This window comes from Pyxicephalus adspersus, chromosome 1, assembly GCF_032062135.1.
Source record: "Pyxicephalus adspersus chromosome 1, UCB_Pads_2.0, whole genome shotgun sequence".
NCBI classification, from domain to species: Eukaryota; Metazoa; Chordata; class Amphibia; order Anura; family Pyxicephalidae; genus Pyxicephalus; species Pyxicephalus adspersus.
The window spans coordinates 151,907,788-151,928,431 of NC_092858.1; the positions used below are offsets into that span (position 1 = coordinate 151,907,788).

The following is a 20,644-nucleotide window of genomic DNA, read 5'->3' on the forward strand; positions in this document are numbered from 1 at the left end:
TTTCTCCAATACACAGGCACCTTTAATGCTCAAAATGTACCTGTTTTTAAAAACATTTTGGGTATTGCTTTTTTTATATAATCCAGATCATCTGTAGAAGGCCTACAGAATAAAATTTCTGTAGGGCTATCATCACATCTAGAGAGAAGGTGTGAAAAGTTCATAAAATCATAGCACAAGGGTCTGATATTTCACACATCATATGTTAAATACACAGACTGCATAGATAGATCATTTACTCCATATACACCATTTGAGGATTTTTTTTTTAATGTAAAGTTTATGTAAAGCAAAACATTTTCTTTAGTTTCGAGCAGAGTAGAAAAGGTTTGAATGCCAGGTTTTTATTGCCACCTCTGTCCTTGAGGGTAGATTCACCATTTATAGTTGTGATGGCGACTCTTGTCACTATACCAAAAATAAGGAGAAATCTAAAAATTAAGAGACAAAAAGTGACGGTCAATGTTCCAATGTGGAATTCCTTTTACTTTTTCCTCACATTATACCTTGTATCAGCAGGAAGGGAAATTTCCTCATGGTCATGGGTTTCAAATACCCAGCTACTCTACTCAAAACTAAAATAAACTTATAGCAATACATGGGGGTCTCATTATAAAACAGGGAATCTGACATTCTTAATGGGAATCTTTCAGATCCATGTGTTTCAATGGCAGCATTTGATTCCCACCAGGGAATGTTTCCCTGTTTTATAAATAGGGCCCATAAACTTTAAAGATTTTTTTATATCTTGTTTACTTTGTTCCAATATGTCTAGCTATATGAAACTTTCATACGTTGCACCATTGTTTCCTTGGAATGAAGTCTTACCTTTCCCGCTCTTGTTCTAGTAGATTGGTAAATTCATCGCTCTTTTCCATGTATTCTGTGTGCTTCCTCTTCTCATCTTCCAGTTCGTACAGAGTTTCTCTTTGCGATTTTTCAGCCAGCAGCAGCTGTTCGAGCATTCTTTTATGAGTTTCCTTATGTTTTTCCACAACTTTATCCAGCTGTAACATACAAGGAAAATGTGGAAGTTGTGTAAGGTATGAGTGCGGTGGAATGCCTTTTTTTTAACATATAATATTGTGCCTGTGGAATGATGTGCTGTGGGGACTTTAAATCTTCCTTGTTAGTTGGCACTGTGTGCCCTGGTGCAGGGAGTTGGTTACACCAGCCATGGGGTAGGTGCTACATAAGCACTGAATGAGTGCTTTGTGCTCCTTGGCGGCTATAGTACAGATATAAGGATTGTAGAGTGGACTCATTGCAGTTGAGCACACTAATCCATACCTGTAAGAAGAGTGCTTTTTATATACATAGACACTCATAAACATATTAATGTATATCACTAAACTGACCTATTTCAAATCTGATATATTGGGTTTGGATGACTTCTTATATTTCCCTAAACAATATGTTCCAAAGGTTGGTGGTCCGTGGCCCTGGCTGGTGCGCCCCCAAGCGCTTTCTGGAGAAGGATCATGTCCCCCGTGGTCAGGTCGTTGACCATGTCCCCTGTACAAATCGCTGGCTAAGGGCAGTGGGCGGGTTGTGTCTCTGGCTCAGACCTCCGATGGGAGAGTGGGCGGGTTCTGGCATCATGATGTCACTATAGGGGAAAGTCCTTCCCCTTTGAGTGACACCCAGCTCCCCACGCATGTGCGGCTCGGAGCCTGTAAATTTAATGGTCTATGGGTCCGAAAAGGTTGGCGACCACTGTTTTAGATTACTTCCCTCCATCAAGGCCATAATAAATAAATTTGAACCCTATAACCTCAGTCCTTGTCCATTTGTCAGACTTTTTCTGTTCCCTGTTTTTCTGTCTTTGAGATTTCTTTGCACTTTCTCTAGAGACTTTGTACAGCACTGCGTAATATGATAGCGCTATATAAATACTGTGTAATAATAACAACAATAATAATAATAAAAAGCATGGTAGGAAGACAGATGGGAATATGAACCTGATGGAGAGTCTTAGCCTTGCTTACTCAACCAATCAAGTGCTTAGGATAAACCAAGTACTTAAATCATCAGATATGTGACCCTCATAGAATGGAGCGTAACAGCATTTTGTCCAGACAAAGAAGCATTTTAGCACCTTTATTCCGTTGCATATTAATCCCATAACACCTACTGACATAGCTCAATGATGACTTTTGAGCAAAGTCATACCTGTAGCACATTTTCATGGGATGGGTTGCTTCTAGCCTGGCCTGCTCACATTTGTTTTTTTTCTGTCATGAATTGCTCACATAGGCATATGTACTTTTTAGTATATTCCAAATAATAGACAAGCTAAGCAGCAAATAATCTCTCCTTTTGTGTTTGATGGTGATCCAGGAAATCATTAGGAACTCATTTGGCTTACAATTAGTCACAGTTAATTTGTTCTTTCTCAAGCATAGTTTAATTTAATCTCAGTGTTAATTTGTGCCAGCCACAGTTTATGTGGGAATGCCAGTCTTTCACACCCTTTATTTCACAGAAAAAATGCAGAAGCTAATGAGGTACTTGTGTGCTTGGTCAGACAATAAAAGACTTGGGTGGCATGAAGCTAAACAGGGTGACATAGTAGCTGCAGTAAATTTAAGACGTATTTTTCAAGCAGATGAGCATTCTATAATATCATAGGTTAGCTTACTTGTTATACACTGCCTGGTCAAAAAAAAGTCCTTAGGCCTGTGGGGCCAGTATTAGGGTCTGGGGTGCCCATTAGGGTACTGTGATGAATTGGGGTTGCTCAAGTCTAGGTTCAAGGACATTATGTACCCAAAAAATGAGGTCAGCTGACTACCTGAATACCGTACATCAAGGTTTTTGCATAAATTGGATTTTTTTCTTTCCCCGATGGGGGAAGTGAAAGGATTCACTGGCTAGACTTTGTGCAGCAGTCCGACTGTCTACTTTCAATACAAGATCTTTTAGAAATTTAATGTTACTTAACAAGAAATGTAATGTTACTCTGGAAAGAAAATAAATGTTATGTTTCCTAAGTTTATCAAAACAATAGCATGGTGAATGCATGCCATAAGGTCCAATAAACATTAAGGTGTGAATTTATTTTTTGGGACAGGAAATGTTTATTAGTAGTACATCTGTACATTGTTCACCAAAGAATACCACAAGCACTATTTTTCTGTGTGGTTTGATATATATGTCCTTCATATTTTGTATCCAAAAGTCAATATTCTCAAAATGTGTTAGACTGGCCATGGCTTTAAAGGTTCTTTGAGATATTAGTAATAAAAAATATAGTGAAAGCAAATCTGTATAACAAAGTACAAGATATGGGTAATGGAAACTCCCACCTATCGCCAACTGGTTTTCTTCCATCCTAAATACCTGCTGGTACCTCAGTATTTTACAACTAAAAGAAGTATGGAGATATCTATTCCCACAGTGCTGCCAAAGGTAGCTTTATGTCCAGTTGCATTGTTGTTGCATGTTGAGTAAATGACACCATGCATGTTTTGACCTAAACCAACCTGGGACTTACACAGGTAATTTTCTGAGGACCTTGTGACAAAATAGTAGAGAATTGCATGAAATGGAAGTATAAGCACCAGATGTTTGTCTAAGATACAGGTCAATTTCAAATTGGAGTAAAGGCGAACTGCTAAATACACAGAAAAGAAGAAATATATGGCAGCTGTTGTACCTGCCAATTCATTTGTATTTCTTTTCATTCAGGCTTGGCTGCACAGCACATTTACTACCGAACACTGACTTGCGCTACGTACACACGTGCAATAATTATTGTTAAAAACGACTAATATTTGCTTTTCTGATAATCGTTAATAAAAAAAAAAAAAAAAAAGAGAACAACGACAACGAGGAATGAGGAATGCCACTGGAAACAGACGACCGTCCTGGCGGATCTGGTTGGGCGGCGATCGCTCACTATCTGTTGTGTGTGCGGTCGTTAAGTGATCGTGGATGGTTCTGCGGTACACTGTCTCTGGTACACGTCACTTTCTGCATCGTTCAAATGATCATATCTAGTGTGTGTACATTATTGGTGGATTATCTTTGAATTGTCATATCCTTTCAGCATTTACAGAATCGTGCACTATACGATCGTTCAAAATAATCGTGCATAATCGTTGATCTGTTGTTAAACGTTCATTTTCCAACGATAAATTTTTGCACGTGTGTACGTAGCCTTACAGTGCATCTTCTACACAGCCCCATTGTGTAATTGCCCAGTGCCCAAACCTAGTGGCCCCTGATTCTGCTTCTCCTTTCCTTTATCTTACCTCTGCTATTTAGGCAATGCAAGATGCTCATACCAAGTTGAATTACACTGCTTGCATATACCAAAGTACAAATATGAATGAATCAATGCTTAGGTAATTTCCCAAATTCTTCAGATGAATACCACATCCACGGGAAACCAGCAGACACCATACTGTCAATAATTTCTACCACTCTTGCACACTACTGGATTACAGGGGACTCTACTGGTATCCTATTCAGCCACTACTTCATTTTTTGTTGGGTGCAGATGAGTTAGAACTTTTAACCCAGTATAGGTCTTTAATTTTCATTTTTCATTTTAATTTTGATTGGACGGTACCTTTCCTAAGCCCTGTTTGTGTTTATGACTGAGAGCTCACAACAGCTCACTGCTCTGAGCCCAACCGTAGATTAACACAATATTTAGATAACCAAAGAGGGCACCATTTACGTAATACTTGATGTATTTTAGGCTTGTAGGACTGCAGCTCTTCTACAACATATCTCATTCTACACATAACTTTTATTTAAAAGACAGCATATTGTTTATCTTTTTGTACATTCTTTGGCCCTTTGGCCGGTCTCTGTTAGAAAATGTGGATGATTAATACGCAGCTGCCTGTGTATACTGCCATCAGTCTGAAGTTCTTCTCTTGCTAACCCAATTGTATTTCAGTGTATATAAAGTAAACGCTATGACAAGGCCGAGTTTAAACATTTACCAAATAGATCGCCTTACGTTAATATCTGAGTCTGTAAAGATAATGTGTCAAAGTAAAATAATCATGTTATTGTAGTATTCGTGTTTAATGAAGTTTTACTAACCATTTACATTCTTTTTCTTCTACTGTAATGATCAATTATGTAGCAGACATGTTACATTTCCTTGAGGTTTTGTTTCATTCATACACTGTGTTTGAAAGGTTATATGTGACCTGCAGTGGGTAGACACAGTCACAGCTATTTTTCGTCGTGAATAAAACATTTTCCATACCTTAAAAAGGCACAATAGTTTTAAAAAAAATGTAATAATGTTTTCTTTTCTATACTTGTTTTCCCAATGTTCTTTTAAAGTGACAGCCCCTGAGGATTGTAACTGCCATTTTTCAGGGCGTAGTTAAATATAGTTTTCTGCACATACTGTATGTAAATCTTACATTACATTTTATGTGTTCTTTAAAATCCTGCCATGTAATATGACAATACCAGCGCGAAAATACCAATACCAGACAATACCAGAGAGAAACAGCTAGCATGATGGTGTCGCTCTCTCTGACTGAAATCCAGTCTCCAGGTAACAACATAACTTTTTAAAACTGAACATTTGGCTTAACACATATTGTTATACTATCAGAGGTATGTGAATTTGTTATTGAACCGTTGTGGGTTTTTGTTTTTTTTTGTATCTCTTCCTAATCTGTGCAATAAGCTACAATAAAACAAGTCCTGCACTTTGCCTGTATGCAGGAAGTTCTTGTAATAAGGGCCAGTCACTGCAGCCCACATTTCTACTCTCTGCTTTGGTTATACACATTAATGTAATACAGTAACACATGGGTATGGAAAGGTATTTAATGGCTCATATTTAAAGCAATAATCTAAACTAAACCTGTGGCCTGAATATGGATTTTCTTGTATTGTGTATTATGGATGAATATTTAGGTATTTTAATAAACAGATGCAGGTAATGTCTGTTCCAGGATCTCTGAACAGGTGTGAAACTGGTAAGAGACAGGTGGGTGTTTCTGACAAAAGAAAGTATACTGTAGTCAGCCCTTGTTCATATGGGGAGCTCCTGTCCAGGCCTGTCTGGCTTACAAAGACAGGCCTCAAAGCCAGACTGAGATCTAAAAGTTGGGGATTGTGAAGGGACAGAGGTAGCACCCACCAAATTAATCCGGCATGTCTGAACTAAGCAAGTAGCAGACATGAGGTGCAGTCTGGTGACTAATGGAGCCAGTAATATAAAGAGGCTCTGTCTTATGAAAGGAAACAGAGCTGTGCAACAAAGGCCTTGGGAAGAACTCCATGTTTTGAAGCTAAATCTCACAATGTTTACATATTCTTAAAAAGCGGTAATTAGGCTTTAAAACTAACCCTTACTAACCTCTGTAGTCACACACAATGTGGAGGAATGTATGCTCAAAGTGGATGGCAAAAGCACCTAACACTACACCCACACAAGGTTCGATAGCTTAGACATCAGGATTATAAATGCCAAAATCTAATGTTTTCTACATGCTTATTTGGCTTTTTTTTTATAAAAAAACTAAATGTAGAATAAATGGACCTTTCCTGTGATTTGTGGATGTCCAGAATGCTGGAAAATCCATTGTGTATGTTTACCAATGTTGTTTGGTTGACTTTGTACATGTAGCAGATACTGCATGTAACTGTTCTTGGGTTCTTAAAGATGTACTGCTGGAAAAATGCTGTAATGACCGCTAAACAAAAAAAATTCTATCCATTCACCAAAACTTTGGGTATTTACCAGGCCACTACTCCACAGTTTATGAAACTCAAAATCCCAGCATTTAAGTACCCATGAATGTAGCCTATTTCCTGCAAATCGCTCTGTCACCAGATCAACTCAACTTTTAGAACTTCTGCTGTTTGAAGAGCTGAGAAGTCCTAATTACCGGTCTCCACTTCCAAAGCCTTCCTGACCTTATTTTAATTTGCGACTTTTGCTCAATGGTTTTGCATACATTTAAATGCAAAAAGAGAAATAAATATAATAAATGATATAAATACATATAGTAGCTGCCAAAAACTTGATATTCATTATTTTTATTCTGACAAAGATAGAAGACTGATGTACTAACAACTTTTTTTCCTTTTGTGCCCACCCTAAATCTGCCTACATTTATTTTGTCATCTCGGTCATTTAGGGCTATGCATTCATGCCACAGAAATGACTAATCACCAAAACAAGCCACAATTCCTTTTTTATTTAGAAACAAACGTAATGAAAATCAGGACAATATCCTGCTCTCCACACAGCCAAGAGCTGACATCATGTCCACATGTCAAAATGGATTTCTACCACTTCGGTCTACAGAGAGACATCTTTGTAAATGGCTAAAATATTAGGCTTTCCAAGTGAACATTTCACATTTTAATTGAAAGCAGATAGAGTTCAACTGGAAAGGCTAGGCTGTAACAAAAGTGCAATGTCTGGAATAGGAGTGAGAACATACAAGTTGACTGGCAGCTATTGAAGCTCTAGTTCAAAGAAATATATTATCTGCTATTTTTCATTAGTTTAAATATTATTCCTGCCTTAAAAGCTTAATAACACCATGATTTATGGAAGTTTTGATGAATTAAGGCTATAATAGCATACCGTTTCAAAAAAAAGTTTTTCCCCCCAAAATTGGTATTTTTTTTTTTGTAAAAGCAGTTTAAATTACCGTGCTATATTTATTTAGGGTGTAGGGTGTCCCTGGCACTGGTAGAATAAATATAAGTGGTTTTTCTTAGTGAAATTAGTCCTTGTGCTACAATAACTTTCCTGTGACGTGACTTCCTGTATGTACTGCCTTTCCCACAATGCTCTACTGTTTTCGAGTACATCCTAGGTATTTTAAGTGAAAACTAAAAGCAAAACTATAAACAAAATAAATACACAATTGAAATACATATACATGTCCTGTTTACCTGCCAAAGGATCTGTAAATCTATACAGTTGATCTTTTCATTTACAAATATATTTCCACTCCTCACAGCCAGACGTGACCCAAGGAGGTGCTGATTAAAACAGAACTAAACTTAAAAAAACTATCGCAGACTTCTTTATTAAAGGAGGTACAGGTGATGTCCTTTCTGCAATAAAATAAACTTACCTGTCTGTTTTGATTTTTTTTTTTTTTAAGAATACTCACTGGGTGCTGACATTTTCACCTGGTCCTCTTCTGGGTCTTGGCTTTCTTGATTGACCAGGCTGGAATGTAAATCCCGCGCATGCACTAATTTGTTCCCAGTGGCTGAGTATGTCGGGATTGTATACTGAGCTGTGCATGCACAGCTCAATGTACATTACAGAAATGATTGAAAACAGAGAGATAAGTATGTTTTATTGCAGAAGAGACATCACCTGTCCCTTCGGCAATAACCACCAACATGCCTGCTTGCAGTTTTTTGCTGTATTTTTGTCTTAAAGTTCTCCTTTAGAAAATTCATTTTCACCTCCCTAGTGTAGCAATCCCCTCTATGTACTCATGAGGTCTGTCTGCTAGGCTTATGATAAGAACTGGAACCATTATCTAATATTTTCTTAAGGGAAACCCTACCCCAATACTCCCTATAATCCCTCCCTAACCAAGTTTCTTCAGGACCTTTACACAGTTAAGTGTTTCCATTGGGATAGGTATTCCCGTTGGGATGGATCTCCTTGCTACCTGTCCTACTGACAACTCCCCAGGCTTTAAATCAGCCTGACAGTGTTTCTAAACCTGTGTCATTTTTTCCCTATGTTTTCACCAGAGTATGCCAGAAACCCCTGAGCCAGAACCTTTTATTTATTGCCACTTAAACTCCAAGTTCTGTAATCTTACCACATAGGACAATGTGATGCCAAGCTTTTTATTGTCCAAAACAAAAATCTACATTTTGGATACTTGCTTTAAAACAGTGTAGTAATACATACCTCACATATTGGCTTTTCATAAATATCTTCTTGCCATTGTGTTTCATTAGAGCGGATAGCATCTCTCTGAAGGGCCTCTAAAACACGTTTTGGAGTCACAAATCCATATTGGGCTTCCAGTAATGCAAGATCAATTTTTTCAGCCTTTAGAACAGATATTACTTCATCTCTTGCCTGAAGCAAAAAGAGAAAACTTTATTACTGCACTGTCTTTATTTTTAATTAACATAACCCAACAATTTACCATTATGGTTTCAATGGATTTACAGTAAACCCATGGCTAGGCTTCCGCCATTTAAGTATTTAGGTGTTCTTAAGTAGTCAATGCATCTTAAAACAAACCCTCTGTGATTGCAGGTATTGCAGAGAAATGCATCTTTAATGGTAAAAGTAGAAACACTGAAACAGCTTACTCTGGTCCCTTTTTTTAATTCTTCTGCCTAACAAAAGAAAACTGTTGGGTTACTGATAGAAGAGGGTAACATAGCTGCTGTTAAAATGACTAGAATGTCAATTCTTCTGTTGTTATCTTTGAAGAGTAATTGCTTCACAGTGTCTTCAGTTACAAAGGTCATTGAAGCATTGTTTTAAAGCTACTCTACTGCTTGATAAGACTTATGTGTAGGGAAAATTTACCAAAAGCATAATTGCCACAACTCCCAAATATATATCCATTTTTCCATGCTATGTCTTTTGCCAAATGCTATGAATAATAGTCATCCTATCTGAAATACACTGAGCTCCTAACTTTCTGTAGTGTACTGACAACTTTGCCACAGCTGTACTGCAAAAACAGGACAAGAAGATTGACAGCAGACGGAAAATGCTAAGGGAGAAAGCAAGAAAGTAGTTGACCCCATCCAGAACTGCCAACAATGCTTAAGATTCCAGTGCAGTGGCTTTCTTATTCACATTCCAGCACAGGTAATTCAAAAGAGCATGGGAACACCTTGGTGTGTTTCATACGGTCAGTATGTTACTCATACGTACTTTACAGTACTGTTAGAACTGTGGAAATAACATACTGCTGACAGCCCCTTGTTTGTGAGAACTCTATAATTATTTGGGACTAAGCATGGTCCAAGGAGCTGATGGCAGTGTTTATATGGAGCATTGGTGCGGGTGGTGTTTCCTTGATGGTAGCAGGACTGTGTACGTATAAACTGTGCTAAATAAATGTATTCTCCTTGGGCTATAAAGTAGTTTTTAGTTTTACTGACATCAATTATAAATCTTAGCATGCAAGAAAGAAGGATGGTTATTCAATATAATTGTAAAAAAGGGAGACGAAATAGCAAATGTGTTTTATACAAATAAAATTGTGACCTTTTCTGCATTGACAATATGTATTTTTGCTCTAACTCATGAGATACAAGTATGCTAAAGAGAATATAAAGAATGGCTGTATATATCTGGCAGCTGATGAAAGACATTCAATGTGAGATGACTGTCATACTGTGCAGTAAAACAAATCTGAACATCACTTCCCACAGGGCAGACTGACATTCAAACCGAACCTAATATTGTCCTCCTTGTCTGTGATAGTGAGGATATGCATACCATTAGGATGTAATAATGACAGCTCTCTCACATGTGATTTATAATATCAAACTATGCTGGCAAGACAGACCCATCTGTATAATTGAAAAATATATTGTGTGCTTATTGCATGAAACATGAAATACAACTGACTTGCAGCTCTCCCTCCAGCACGCTAAGCAGGAACAGAAGGTCATCCCGAGAAAGGTCATCTGCTTTTCTGTTAGAGGTCTTTTGTTTCTGATCCGATTTGTGGCTTCTTAAGATAGTGCCCGTTTCAGCAACATAGTCTCTGTGTTTCTTCCCCCTGTTTCGTTTAATGGTGTCTGACTCCTCATGGCTTCCTGTGCCAATCCGCTGGTAGATGTCTGCTTGCTTGCAGGTCATCCTCTTGGCTGGACACTCAGTACTTATACTTTCAGAACGCATTTTTTGGAACTCTGACAAAACACAACAAAGGTATGAATCACTTGCTTGAATATTTAAAAATATCAGATATTTTTGGCCTGAATTATTAAAATATATGTACAACACCTCCCCCATATTGAATCAAACTCTTTTGTGCAAAAACACAAACTCAGCAAATTTAAAATGAATCAATGGACAATTGAGTATTTACATATTTTGAACAAGAAATGAATGCGCCTTAAACACATCCACACTGACCTCTATAGATGCATGCACTGAAGCAATTCTTAAATTTAACTGCAGATACTCTTAGCCCTGTTGTCTAGGCTTTCCTCTCAGCAGACCAGTTCGTTCTTGTGTATGAGAGATAAAAAAAACTGCCCAATCACCTCTATGAGGAGGGGGGCAGGTAGAGCTGGGCTCCTGAGAGAACAACTTGGATATTTTTAATTTTTCTGATATAAATTTCAAGAAAAAATCCACTTCACAGTTGAATAAAATCATTCTTTCATGACAGGCAGTACGTTGGTAAATATTTTAAATACAGAACTCAAAGTTGGACTAAGGACTACCTACCTCTAAAGCTCACAATCTGAGCTGTACTTACCTTACCAGTAATTTCTTCAACATACTCCTTTACTGCCGGTTCTGACATAACTAGTAATGGCTACCTGGGGGAGCGTTGATATCATGCTTCTGCTCATGTGACAGTACTCAGACTTGAAGATTGGCTGCTAGAGCCAAGAACTATCATGGGGAGGGGTTAGCTTTAGGTTTTGTAGCCAGCTATAGAGGAGGAGGACTCTTTTAGATCCTCCCTGTCAAACTGTCGCTGCGCAAAAACTGCTGCTGTGCCACTGTGAGGGGCAAACTGTACCACAGGCAACCAAATTTTCAAGAGAATGTGGCCGATATGTTAAGGCAACAACTTGGGAACCAAAAGTGATTTGTGCTAATACCAAAAGCAAAAGAAAAGTGTTAGGAATATACATTTTGTTGTGATTTTATAAGTATATTGTCTACCTAGGTCCTGGGGTTTTTCAGCCCTGGGCTACGATGTGAAACACCCGTACCTAAAACTGATAATGAGTTTCAAAGCTTAAAATGGCATTTAGAATATATGGACATAAAACATCCATTTGGTATATAAGATCTCAATACAAGAACATGTAATCGAGAGGCAAAAACTGCTTCATGGTGGGTTTGGCTTTTTGTCAAAGAATATAGATCGGTGACGGCATAATGAATATCATATTTGAAATGCCTGTTTCTATTTTGGCCACAGTTTATGTAATTATATGAATTCTAAAATCTCCCTGCGAGGTAGAATATTCTTTTTAGGTTCTCATAACCTCATGTGAAGCAGTGTAATCAAATATATGATGTCATTATAAAAATCTATCCTTCACCTCACAGGCTCTGCCATTCATTTGCTTTTCTCCCCCAAGAGCAGGCTGCAGTTTAACAATCGAGCATTTATAGACGGATATTTTGTGTATGAATTACCAGCTAACCACAGACCAGCATGTCCTTAAAGTGGTTTGGTAAAGCCAAGCGCAAAACAATAAACTCCTACAAGATGATTAGGAAGCGTGTCTTCACAATGAACTCATGTCTGCCTATTTTACTCAAGAATAGCAATGGTCATTTTGGAGTATTATTTATAAAAAAAAAAAGTTGTATTGTGGATAAAATTTACAGCTATCTTTTTTATATTTTTCCATTTTAAACCCATATAGATAACCTAAACTGTGAAAGCTGGGCCCAAAAAAGCAATAAGAGGGCAATATAGTCAGCATTATGCCATGTTGGCCCCTTGCATTATTGGCCGACCATGGCTTGTGCTGCACCATGTCTGGGTATGGAGGTGACCATCTTGGCAGATGATGCAAAGCTTTGCTTCCTCATATCAGATCGTCTCCCCAAAGTTCTGTGCTGTTATTGTTTTTTTTTTTTTTTTTTTTATTTTAAAAAGATTGTTTTCTTTTATTTATGTGATCCTGTGGCTGGACATAGGTAAAAGAAGTAACAAATGTCTTTTATAAAAGCTCTCCAGGGTTGGAGAGGATACACTTTCATCAGTGAAGCTGGGAGATCCAGCAAATCTGCAATGGATTTCTTAAATTATTCAATATTTGCTAGTAAATGTTTTGCATGCTGGACCAGATCCATTCCAGGTTTGCGGGATCCCCCAGGTTCAAAGATGAAAGTGTATCCTCTCCAGCCTTGGAGAGCTTTAATAAATCAGGCCCACAGTGTGCCACAACATTCTGCCACGGGATCTAATGCAGTCTGAACGACTCCCTAAGAGAGAGTGACTGCACATGGCTGCAGTGGTACCAGATCACAGTGCCGTCACAAAAGCTACAAGTCGCTTTTGCCCATGCGGTTGTTTTGTAGAAGATTTGCACAGTGCCCACAGCTACATGCACATCTGGTCACCCACTGTTCTGTTTATGAAACTACTCTTGCTCGCCTTGGACCTGCCAGCTACACTTGACCTGTCCCTGACATTTCCTGTTTTCTGCTAGGGTTAGAAGAGTCTAGGTTTTATGGTGCTGGGATCCATTTCTGTTCACTGCAGTGGCAGCATTACAATTATAATAGTCCTTGTTCATTTGTTTGTTCTGTGGCATACATTCTACTACTGTTAATCCTATGACTTTTTTATCTGTCAGTGGAACTAATAGAAATACTAATAGAGATACCCTGGTCTCTAAGAAGAATCTGGTGCCAAAGATACTCATAAATAAAGATACTCATAAATACATATGAGTATTCATGAAGTCCTTACAAGGAACCAGTCCATCCAGCATAACTGGTTACCAGACGGGGCCATTACCCCTGCATGCAGTAAAGAATCAAGAATAATGCAGATCTGAACCTCATGGAAGTTAGCAAAGTGGTTTTATATTTGCATTAACAAACTCTTTAAATTATGTAAATAAAAAGAATGATTTATTCAATACAGAAAGCTGCCTATTAAACTACCTTTACCATGGTTTAGCACTCCATAAAACATGCTGTTATAAAACAATGCATTCTGTTATTAGGTCTGAGCCAAAATTTACTCAGTGATGTCACCACAGCTTTGTACAAGAGCATAAGAATACACTTATTGTGTGGCCACATTTATTAACAAATAAGTCTAAATGTTGCAGTCTGTAAAACTGTAATGTTACCTCGGAAAAAAGACAAATGTAACCTTATATGGCAGTTTTGGTAAAACCGAAGGCTTACAAAAGGAACATTATCCTCTCTGCAGATAATCTCCTAAAATAACCCAATATAAAGCAGTGGCAGGGACGAATAAACATTTTAAAAATAATGTGAAACTACAAGACCAAGCTAAAATGGAAAAAGACTTTAATCACAAGGCGGCTACTTGTAATGACACCAACACTGGACTTTCAGAACTTGCATTTCAACATTTCAGTCACAGGATCAACATTTATAAATTAGTCACTTTGTTTTGTATGACAATGGAATGAGATGTCTAAGGCTTTCTTGTTTTTTTTTTCTTCTTCTTTCTTCTCCATTGCATCAATAATAAAGGAATTGTGCCCACAAGTTTTGTTTGTACAAGAACTGCTTCTCCTCCCATTGCATCTCTATCTATTCGCTAGCCTCTTCCAATGTAATGTGAATGATTTCAAAAACTGGTGCCAAAAGTACAATGCATTTGTTAATCAACAAAGACCCAAAGATGATTGTCAGAGGCCTTAAAGTTCATTATACATACTGCATACAGTTACCAAGGTTGCACTGCATCAGATGTAATATTTTCTAACCTCTCTTATATACAGCAAATCTAAAGTAATACAGCCAAATGTCACCCAAAGTTTAAATTGAGGCAATTTTTTATATTCACACACCCTGCTGTATATACCCAGGCAAACCGGTTCTAATTAAAGTGAATGAATAGCCAACATTTTCATTTTTTTTTTTTTCGAAACGCCAGTGGCTTTTTGCAATCTTTGTACCATTTGGTTAATTTATCTTGATTTCTTTTATCAGAAATACAAAGAAGTTTGGGCAAATTCCACTTTGAGAAAGTTGTCCCTAGAATAAGTTATTGAATGGTTGCACATCCTCTCAGCACAATTTTTAAATTTAATTTTTTACTTCCCTTTTTTTTTTTGCTACTTGACAATGGACACCAGTACAGATAGAGGCAGAAATCTCTTTAATAAGATACACACACAGCAGTGAAGACTTGACAGAGGGTCTAATGCACAGGTGTCCAAACTTTTTGCAAAGCGGGCCAGATTTAGTGAAATAAAAATGTGTAGGGGCCGACCATTCAGCACGTTCTCCGGGTTAGTGTGGGCATGGTCCATGCAAGTCCTGCACAGCACACGCCCACTATAAGGACGTAGGGGATTCCCTGTGCACACATGGGGACTCCCATCCTGACGATTATGCCCTCCGAGTTACGGGCCTATAGTTGCAAGGTGGTGGATTCATGAAATGTAGAATAGCTATTTTTTACGTGTGTATTTTTTATTGTGGTCAAAAGTGCTGGCAGGCCACATGTTATTGATTTTATGTCAGAGGCTGTGGCCGGTGGAAATCTGAACACTGGCCGCAATTGGCCCCCGGGCCAGACTTTGGACATGCCTGGTCCAATGTTTTTAGCCATGCTGTTCAAAGATACACTTAAAAGTAAATTTAAACCTTGAATGATACCTAAACTGACCCCTATATTATAAACCTTAAACTGGATGATATTTGCGTTGCTAAAGCTTGTTGTGTTTTTAACTTTTTTTTGCATCTCTGTGCTTTTGATGTCCTGGAGCCTTTTTGGAACCACTTCTGTCTACACAACATCTATGGCTGCATGTCATTTCTCAGGGCAGGCTTTCTTGACGGTGACAAAAATGAACATACACTTATATTGTGTGTCAACATGGCTTATTAAAGTGTTTGTAAGGCTGACAATGCAGAACAACTAGGACAAAAACACTGTCACCCTATAAGAAGAAGTGTCATATCAGGATCACCCGATATTATTTAATAAATATGCAAATTGAAAAATATTAAAAATGAGTACTAACAAGCTGTTCAGGTCATTCTTAGAAAACTGCTTTGCATGCTGGTATTTCTGAGCATGCCCAGCAAGCTTCTCACGTCCCTGGCCACATGCAGTTTAGTCTAATTGTTCTTGCCATAATATTTTGTAAAATGCGAAGACACAATGCAGTTTAACGCATGACATTTCGTGTAAATATTATGTACAATGGTCATTGTTCTACATTCCATTCCATGGTTTTTATAGATAGGTTGCATAGGCTAGAATAGTAGCAAACAGTAGACATTTATTGATGTATTTACTGTGTTCTGCTTGACATGCACAATTGCTGTCTTATCCTAATCTTTGTATAAATTACCAGCTTTCCTTTAAAAATCAAGTTGAAGCTTGGTTTCATGAGAAGAAATTTACCAGCCACCTAATGTGGGCTGAGAAAGTAATTACAGCACATTAGCCTGGGGACTTCTGTGCATTTGGATGTTATATATAGGATTATATCACATGACAATGACAGCATCTATATATAATGCTGTAAACATCCCTCCATAGACGTGCATCTTCATGCCTGATGGTATGTGTAATGCTATTGTCAAGGCAACAGGTAACACAAAGAATACATACTTAGGTTTCAAACACTATTTGTTAAATAACAAAAGAATAAAGACAAAATGCTGATGTTTGCACAGTACAACAATTCTACATCACGCATGTCATGTATGGACGGTGTGTGCAGATGCAGGCCTTTTATATATTGTTCAAATAAAATACTAACTGTTATAGTGGCGCTGCCCGCAAAGTTTGTTTACTAAATATTCTGCTTCTATGCACTACCAACGTAAGTTAGGGTATGCATACTCTGGTATGTTTCCTCCATTTACAAAGGCAAGTATAATACCAAAGGTAAATACTAAATTGTATAATTACTACTGATAATCACAAAAATTCATATAAAGTTAAAGAGGGCGATTGTTAGATAATAACTACAGTTAGCAATTGTTTCGAATGTATGTATAGATAGTATATATAGTATAGTAAGTATATATACATATATATATATATATATTGTCCAATCTTTGCATAAAAGGCTTTGTGCTCTATTTATAAAACGGGAAATCACACACTCTCTTTTCCAAATCCATGCCTTTCAATGGTAGTAATTGATTCCCATGTTTCCTGTTTTCTGAATAATCTCAACAAAACAGAACAAGTGAAACTGTATATAAAAGAAAAATGAGAAGATCTCTACTATGTCTAGTGGCATTGGCCTCATATCCGCTATCCCCCCTGTTTTATAAATTTGTTGTAATAAACTTTGTGTTGTATTAAAATTGGGTACTGCGGAGAAAAGGAGATATTGTAGAAATAAGGAAAATGGTGGCATTGATTGATCATGTTTACAAATATGAAATGATAGATAAGTAAAAAAAGCAAAGAATTGGAGGAAGCTTGGGTGGGAAAACATAGTAATAATGGAAGGAATTATAGGAAGGAGTGTGGAGTTTGCCGTGGGGTCTAGGGTCTAGTTACGCCAAAAGACTTTTCAAATGTATAGCTAATAGGGAAAGCTCAAAGCCCCTTGACCATTGATGTTCAGTCGGTGGTAACCTTTTATGAAGAAGTTTAGTGTACGTGTTAGTAAGTAAGGTTCTTCATAGCATTGAGGAGCAATATAATCTCATGCATTTACTATGTTTCTACATGATACTATCATAATTATAGTAATTAATAATAATAATAATAATAAACAGTATTTATATAGAGCCAACATATTACGCAGCGCTGTACATTAAATAGGAGTTGCAAATGACAGACCGATACATACAATGAAACAAATCTAAGAGGACAGGAAAGTAGCACACGATACGTGTTAAATGGGGAAGTTCTGACAGTGGCCCATAATGGGAGCAAGTTCAGTCACAAGACCCGTAACAAGATGTAGAGTTTGACTCTTGCTGTTAACACTAAGTATACCCATGGCTGTGCCAGGAGGCAGCCGAGTTAGCAGGTTCAACAGAGGGAAGCCATAAGAGTCTGGAAATACTATGTATCAGGCAATCAATGCAAACTGTATGGTTCCAGTTACATTTTCCCCACTTCTAACTGCATGCAGAGATTTTATGCAAATAAGAAAACTTATTGGTAGCAGGATTTAACTTGTTTTATGGTTACAGGATCAATATAGGTGTATTTAATGCCCCAAAGCCAGTTTAGGATAAATAATGAAGGGTTAGGTCTGTATTGATGTCTGTATTCCTCCTTCTATTGATTGGATGGTCATTGTCAACGAGACTAAAATAGAGAGAAAATCCAAAACTTGTCACTGAAACAAGAAAAAATGAGAATCTTCCACTGGGAATCGCCATTATTTTGGAAGGGATCTCATGTCACTTCCTATTGTGTCAATACAGAAAGTGAAAGAGAAAATAAGGGAGCCATTTTACCTAATCCTTATTCTATCCAAAATGAAAAAAAAAGAGGCGTTTTGATAAAGATACTATTTAATTGAAAATAGTTGAGGAAGCTTTCACTGTAGCCACTTTCTGCTGTAACTTGTAAAGAATGCCAGCACGGGAAGTCTCTCATTACTTGCTTCCTCTGCTGGGCTCTGCTGTAAATCACTGCATCTGTCAGACTCTATCCTGTTAGAAGCCTACTGATTGCATTAGGTCACTGACTCTCAAACACTAGATGATACTTCTGATTCCTTTAATGAATTCACTGTAAATTTAGTTCAGTAAAGCACTATCTGTCATAAACTTCAGGTTTGCCAGAACACCCGGGTTCTCCCATGATTGTCTATCTTCTCCAGTCCAGGAGAGCTTTAATAAATTAGACCCATTGGGCCTGATTTGTTAAAGGCTCTCCAAGGCTGGAGGGGATACACTTTCATCAGTGAAGCTGGGTGATCCAGCAAACCTGGAATTTATCTGGTTCAGGATTAAAAACATTTTCTGACAAATGGGAAATTACTTATAAGAAATCCCTTCCCGGTTTGCTGGATCACCTTGGTTCACTGATGAAAACGTATTCTCTCTAGCCTTGCAGAGCTTTGATAAATCAGGCCCAATATGTCATGCAGGTCGATCAGCCGCAGTTCAGGGAACCCCTACCAATCTCTGGAGGCACCCCAGCCCTGGTTGAGAATAGCAGCTCTGATATATTTGACTGATTAGATTACACCATATTTTATTACACATAGCTGATTATTACACCTCTTGCTGGATAAACTCCATTTTGTGCCAAGGAGACATCTATGCACCTGTACACAGTTCTTGTTCAGCTAAATTAATTTTAATTATATTGTGAAGCATTTATTTATCAGTGAACAAGCTCAGATTACTGTGAGGTCTTCTTTTTGCTGCTGTAAACTTCCAGATCTGATAGATGTGGTCATGAGGTGTTCCATAGCAGCCATCCATGACCTAAGCCTACCGATAGACAGAGACACCATTGTCTGTGCCACTCCTGCAAAACTCCTGGGACCTGTGACCAAATGATGTGTTCACTCTATCCTGTCATACCAGAAGCAAACAACAACAAAAAAAGTTCTGCAAGAATAACATTGCCTGCAGTTCTCATTTCCTCTTGGGAGCAATGAATTTGCTTTTGTTACCTAAACAGTGAGCTTATTTTACTAAATAGGCTGAGAGGCAGCTTCTTGGCTAGTTGTGAGCTAGACGGGTGTCCGTCTGTATTTCCCTTATGTGTTAGTGAATATTTTTATGGACTGTTTCCCACCTTTCATCAACTACGAGCTGCATCACTGCTGTTTTAGACATCTTAGACACATGACCCACGCACAGCATAACAGATAGTATTAAAACACTGGAGAATTGTGTGTGTGAGGGATGAAAATACACTAAGGGCCCATTTACTCTTGTGCCAGCATTTCTGGTGGTTTTCTTTCCACAACACGTTTTTTTAATTACATGCCTTGTGCGTATTATTGTGTATACACCAAGCATTGTTGTACTGTGTGCCATGTTCACTCGAACATGGGAAGAAATGTACACTTCAAACTATTAATATTAATAAACAGGATTTTTATAGCACCAACATATAACGCAGCTCTGTAAATTATTATTAAACAGTATTTATATAGCGCCAACATATTTCACAGTGCTGTAAATAGGGGTCGCAAATGACAGATACAGACAATGATACAGAAGGAGGAGAAGACCCTGCCCCGAAAAGCTTACAATCTAAGAAAATATAACTATACCTCTCTGTCTCCCTTTTGAAAGCGAATTCTCTATTTTTCTATTCTTCTCAGCTGTCCAATTTTTGGTTCTGTGTTTAGACCCTCATACAAAAATTGTTATCTTGCCTAAATGCTTTTTAGCCCATTTTTTAGCCATTCTTTTAATCATTGTATTTGTTTGTTTCCAACATCAATTTAAAGAAAGTAGTGACAAAGCTGAAAAGTATTGCTGAATGTACCAGATACCTGTGTGCCATAAAAAAATATTTAACATTTTGAGTTCATCAGTGTAATGGTCAGCATTGTTAGATTTACTTCTGAGTCCAGGTTGGCCTGGATCCACCCCGACTGGTGACTGCACAATATAACACAAAAGCACAGCTATGAGCTCATCGGTCTCCCATTCAGGTTTCCCTTCCTATGAGCTTACTCCTCAGCACATTAATTAATATTATTATTATTATTATTAATAAACAGGATTTATATAGCGCCAACATATTACGCAGCGCTGTACATTAAATAGGGATTGCAAATGACAGACTAATACAGACAGTGATACAGGAGGAGAGGACCCTGCCCT

The 20,644-nt window shown here is 37.7% G+C and overlaps 2 protein-coding genes across 2 annotated transcripts in view; one reads left to right on the forward strand and one right to left on the reverse strand.

The window, feature by feature from the left end:
• The window catches only part of CMSS1 (cms1 ribosomal small subunit homolog), a 203,814-nt gene that overhangs the window by 94,594 nt on the left and 88,576 nt on the right, over positions 1 to 20,644 (forward strand). The window lies entirely within an intron of this gene.
• Positions 1 to 20,644, reverse strand: part of FILIP1L (filamin A interacting protein 1 like) — a 178,198-nt gene that overhangs the window by 89,016 nt on the left and 68,538 nt on the right. Inside the window, exons 2-4 of the mRNA XM_072431569.1 lie at positions 10,577 to 10,863; positions 8,885 to 9,058; positions 829 to 1,007 (exon numbers count right to left, since the gene is read on the reverse strand). Of these exons, the coding sequence (XP_072287670.1) occupies positions 829 to 1,007; positions 8,885 to 9,058; positions 10,577 to 10,852 (629 nt within the window). The 5' untranslated portion in view covers positions 10,853 to 10,863. The remainder of the gene's footprint in view (positions 1 to 828; positions 1,008 to 8,884; positions 9,059 to 10,576; positions 10,864 to 20,644) is intronic.